Source organism: Amblyomma mixtum, chromosome 3 (genome assembly GCF_055824585.1).
Source record: "Amblyomma mixtum isolate Tamu chromosome 3, ASM5582458v1, whole genome shotgun sequence".
In the NCBI taxonomy this organism is placed as follows: Eukaryota; Metazoa; Arthropoda; class Arachnida; order Ixodida; family Ixodidae; genus Amblyomma; species Amblyomma mixtum.
The window spans coordinates 184,319,618-184,325,261 of NC_143014.1; the positions used below are offsets into that span (position 1 = coordinate 184,319,618).

At 48.8% G+C, this 5,644-nt stretch overlaps 1 protein-coding gene across 1 annotated transcript; it reads right to left on the reverse strand.

Moving 5' to 3' along the window:
- Positions 1–235: 235 nt before the first annotated feature.
- On the reverse strand, positions 236–4,818 carry LOC149352974 (nose resistant to fluoxetine protein 6-like). The gene is made up of 5 exons (XM_089575750.1): positions 4,664–4,818; positions 1,630–1,750; positions 1,020–1,206; positions 772–914; positions 236–418 (listed from the first exon to the last, which is right to left on the reverse strand). Exons 1-5 carry the CDS (start codon positions 4,816–4,818, stop codon positions 236–238), a joined length of 789 nt encoding a protein of 262 aa, XP_089431876.1.
- Positions 4,819–5,644: the final 826 nt, after the last annotated feature.

Below are 5,644 nucleotides of genomic sequence, written 5' to 3' on the forward strand. Positions count from 1 at the left end.
AGGCGCGCAGATGCGCGCACAATGATACAGGGGTCGAGTGACTTGAGTCGAGTGTCTTGTTTGAGCTTACGCCGTAACATTGGTGGATGTATTTCACGATTTACATGAAATATACTGCATACAGAGCAGCTGACTGTGCCGAGTGCAGAATCGAGAAAACCCACCGCTCGAGGGCAGGGGCCTGCTCCAAAACTGAGAGCCATGCTTCTAGACGCACTCAGTGAGCAAGGCAGCCTTACAGGCGGCAGGAGTCCTGATTGAGCGAGTCTTGAGAACCCTTTTTTCCACCTCGGCTGAAGGCGCGCGTGAGACCGTTCAGGGCCATCTTGCTCAGCTTGACGGTGGGGCACTCGCACAGAAGGTACATCAGGTACGCGAACATGGAGATAAGCACTGTGTGGCCCAGGTAGTCCCGCACCTGCAGAGAACGAATCATTAGGAGCCACAATGGCCACAAGTGTTAGGCTTTCCACTAACGATTACTATCATTGTAATGAGTGCTTCTCTATCACCTTTGGTTCAACAAGCTGAGATGTTCGACAGCTGTCTACAATGGCCATTTTACTGACCCTATAGAAATACACACGCTCGGACACACACGTGTACAGAAGCATGCACACAAAACCACCGCCAAACCAATGAGATATAAAGACATATAAAAGTGCATACAGTGCCACGGCGAGACAGATGGATGCTCGCGGAGTGTATTTCACACGAGTGATCGAAAACGAACTACAACGCCTAACTAGCTGGGAAAAAGAAGATACCAACCATGGACCATTGCGTGTAGTACACCGAATGCCGCAGTGTGACCAGCCTCGTCGAGATAACGAGCATCTGCACCAGGTACCCGCAGTATGTTAGCCGACTCAGAGGCACAAAGACGTCCAGCGAGAGCAGCCGGCTCACGAGCGCTGCACATAAAAGCGTAGTTCCGTCACGCGACTGTTGTTCAGACAATCTGCGCGTAATGTACACGCCGATCGAGGCCTAGAAAATGGATTTGAACAGAGACGCACCGGCCTGTCCGGTGGCGCAGACGAACACGACCCAGCAGACGGCCGTCGCCCAGACAAGCCTGTGCAGGCCGGCGTATGTGGAGGCCCAGGCTTGCACGTACGCTCCGCGGTGGTTCCAGTCGAAGACAAAGTACACCACTGCGAGACCCCCAGCTACGCTTAGCAGCCAGCACACGGCGTACGTGACCTGGGGAACGAAGAACGTCGTTTGTAGGCCTTCGTGCATGCGGTCATGGCAGGCAAAAATGATGGTGGTTCATCGAAGCCGTTTTTGCCACAGCTTCACGCGACTTCGACGGACGTGAAAACACCGGTACTGCGCTTCTCAGTGTTTTATTTTTTGAATTCTATTCAACATTCATCGCCTGTTAAGGGCCCCTTAATGATGTATATTATTTTAGGACGGAGCATGAGCAAACATGCGACGATACAGTACATTGCATCCTCAAGGCAAATAACCAAAGTATTTTATGCGTTCCGAAGATGTCCCCCGCACAGCAAGCGAAGAGTTTAAAATAAATATTGGTACAGGTGCGGGAATGTAACTATACAGAACAAGCACGTTTTATGTATTTTGCTCCAAAACTATAAAGACAGACCAAGTGCGTACCTTTCCAAACCTGACATGGCTGTACCTGTGAAAGCAGAAAGCCACAAGGACTCCGGCCACGAAGCAGGTCAGGTGGCCTGTCGGCCACAAATACATGGCTGCATGGCCTTTGAAGAAGAGACTGCAAAAAAATTCATAACAGTCACCGATCGATGAAAGGAGAAACGTGTGAGCCGTAGCTTCATTTGTGCCGTACATAGGTTAACGGGCTGCTGCCGATTTCAAGAAAAGGTACGGAACTACACATAAATAACCTTTGATCGAACCGCCAGAAGTTTCCGACGGAGGCTGTTTAAAGAGGTGGCGCTGGCAGGACGTGTTCACAAGTAATCAAAAAATACTATTCGATAATTACGAAGTACCAACTCGCAAGTGTTTTCTAGCTAATGATGATAATAATACGCGCGTCCGAAGCAGCAAAAACCCCCATTAAACTGAAACTCAAACGCATGCACTATCTGCAGTTAAGACTGACTAGCAGTCTGAATTGCTGTCTGTACTATGAGTGATTTAGCCGACAGTTTCCCGTAGAAACTACACATCGCAATATAGAGTGAAAAATGGGGCATGGTTATCTACACTTCATAGTCTTATCTCTATGACTAAAAAACTTGCCCGCGTGGGCCAAATTGTAGCTCACCTAAAGATAATTTAGCTGTTAACTATTTGGCCTCTTGTGCATATGGTACGCCGGGACTACGGTGCAATGCTTCCACTTATTTTCCGTTGTACTTCCCGCAGTATAAACCATGAACTGGGGCACTTGTCTCAAGAAAATGTGACATGCTAATGAGATTACATTTCAGCCTTTAAATCAGTTTTTTCCATAGGCGAGTTTACTACAAAATGCAATTTGGAGCAGCTCCACACAGTGCCATATGCGGAACATTAAAACAATGTGCTTCGGGTTTATTTGAATCCTTAATTCGTAGACTGGGGGGGCCAGTCTGTAAGAATTAATATCTGAAAGACGAACTCAGCTTTAAAACAACACGTATAAAGGCGAGGACAGGACTGTCTCCACCTTTTCTACGTGTTGTTTCAATGATATACGTTCATCGTGGAAATATTATTTGAATGAAGTAGGGTTCACCGCCGCGGGTGGAAACATCAACGAGCCAGCGTTCTTGTAATGAGGTCCAGCATCTGTAGACAGGTCTGCGCTCACACAGGCCCAGTGTGACAACAGCAGCATGGTAGCAACGTGAATGTAAACCAGTGCAAGCCCGAGCTTATTATCTGCAATAAATTCCTGCTACAGCCGGAGTGTCTCCCTCTTTAAAAAAAAAATGACAACATAACAACTTCTGACGATCATGCGTGGGCCACACTCAGACCTTCTAGTATGAGAATTAGCAATACAAAACGCCACGGAGTCGATCGAGCACTGCGCCACTGACAGTTCAGAACTGTTGCCTCCACGTAGTCAACAAAAACTGCCCTCAAAATCTTTATATTGAAACCGCGGTTGCGAGTGATTTGACAATAGCCATGCAGTTGTGTATTCAGTAGAAGGCCCCGTTGGCCAAATATCACCCCATTTCAGATGCCCAACCGTCATAAGCCTAAGGGCTCGCACAACAGCCAAGTTGTTGACAGAAGTGGCTCAAGTTGCGGTCGACAGCGCACCCGCATTAGTCTGAAATAGAGCGTTAGTTGTCACCACTTTGATGAGATCGCACTCTGGCGAACTTGCTGCGCACTTCTCCCCAGGTAAAGCATAAAAAAACACTCATGTGAAGGCCGAAGTAACGTGGCCAGACGAGATCCCGTGACGCGTTTCACGTGACATAAATGGCTTCCGGCCGCGCGGTACGATTTGTGCCGCAGAACATTTTTCCCGCAGCTCCGATGACCAATCCGTCACTATCGCCGCGCTCACGGAAATGGTATTGCTGCTACATCGAGTAACTCGGACCGAGAAGAGCTCGTGCGGCGAACTTTAGACCGTTGTAAGCCTAATCAATATGACGATGCTTAGAAGTTCTTGGAAGTTCATGCAGCTGGAATAAAAAGATGCCGCGAAGAAACAAAGCCACTCTAGGTTTTAGAATGACTGTAGACATGCATCTAATTTTAGCTGCATGTTTTCTTGCCTGTAATAATTCCTCCGCGCGGTATTCGCCTAAGACCGCTAAGTAATTTATAACTGAAATTCCTCTATCACGCTGTTTTGGTTTCGTCGACCGAACGGTGGCTGTAACGTGTAAGGTGCTTTTAGGCCACGTGGGCATGCGTGAAAAAAAAAAAAAAACGTAATATAACGTACCACTCAACAGCTGATACGGCGGTCGTTGTCATTCCGGCTCTGCAAGCAGCGTGGCTTAAGCGTAGTAGTGAGTTAAAACTACGTATCTGTGACTATATCGCAGTTTTTCATGCCTCAAGTTTTGAACACCTTATACGTCCCAACCATCGGTCGGTTGACGAAACCGAAACATCATAAAGAATTAATTAAATTATACATTATTTAGTGGTCGTAGGGGAATACTGCGGGGTGATCCATGTACATTAATGCCCCAAACATCATTTGAAAGAAGAAAACACGCAAGCCAGAAATTAGTGTAATACTCCTTTGAAGTCTGTAGCGCAACGGACGGGATACCTACCGAGAGAAGGCCAGCGTAGCAGGGGGCGCAGAAAGTTAGGTGGGCGGATGAGATTAAGAAGTTTGCGGGGAGAGGGTGGCCGCAATTGGCACAGGACAGGGGTAATTAGAGAGATATGGGAGAGGGCTTTGTCCTGCAGTAGACTTAGTCAGGCTGCTGCTGATGATGATACTCATTTAATTTGCTTTTTAGTGTGAAGTTAAACGCCCAGAAGAAGCAGCCAGCTAACACAGAGCTCGTTGCAGGCAATGTACGCAGTATCACATGCTATCACCGCGGCAGCCGGAAACGCAAAGGTCGGACACGTGCGAACAGCTGGCGTCTCAGCCGCGTACAGTTTGCACGTCGGTGCGCGACGGCTCACCCCTGCTACCCGTACTGAGTTTCACGTGCGTCCTGCCAGGTGAATGAACCGTGCCACTCACTCAATATCAGATATGTGCGTGTACGGCAGGGGCTCGAAGGCGTTGAGGTAGTGCTGGACGCCCACGGCGACGCAGGCGCCCACTGCGACGACGACCAGGCAGACCACTCCGGCGACGGGCTTCCTGCGATCAGCAGAAGCGAACGCATTGCTCATGAAGCCAGAGAGGCAGGGAGAAAGTATCTTTTGCTTATCCCGAGTTTGTACACAAGATCTGGCTAGACCTCTGTGCCTCATGTCAGCGTTAATGTGGTGTAAACAGGCGCTGCTTGACGCCTTCGGGACGGCAAGTCAAGCGTCCAAGCAGAGAGGAAGAGAAGCCAAAGAACCGATATCAGCAGAGTACAAAAAGAACACAAGCAACCAGGCTCCTTCTTTCACATTTTTTCACGATATTACGAAGACGCCCCTTCGTACGCGCCCCTTCGCGATACCCAAGCTTCCGTCATTTTCGGACTCTTGTTTTGTTTTCTTTCGAGATTTTCTTTTTGACACACACCTTGCTCCAACTACAGTATTTAAATTATTTCCAACCTGTGCGCAGTAGCCATATTGCTCACAGGACAGCTGTGTGCACAGGGCGCTACCAATTCCAACGCGCTCGCGGCAGATGCGCGCAGCGGCAGCTTATATAGCGAATTAAACAACGCACAGGGAGCGCTTGACAGCGCCAGGTGAAAAAAGCAGTCCAGGTTGGAAGTGTCTCTGAAACCCTCTTTCGCTGCGGTCGCTTTTACTCGTTGTCTCAGTTTGTGCTAGCGCATCGGGTCAGGACCCCGACCGACGCTCATTTCTAATTCCAACAGCGGTGCAACCAGAACTGAGATGTGAGTAGACGCCACGCGATATTATGCGCACAGGCGTGCACCTATGACGTTTGGTTTATTGGGTTTCGGGTCAGCAGCCGAGCACCATATATAACCACTGCGTCAACGCAGCGGCTGTCGCACAGAATAGAACAGGAATATTAGTGCAATTATTC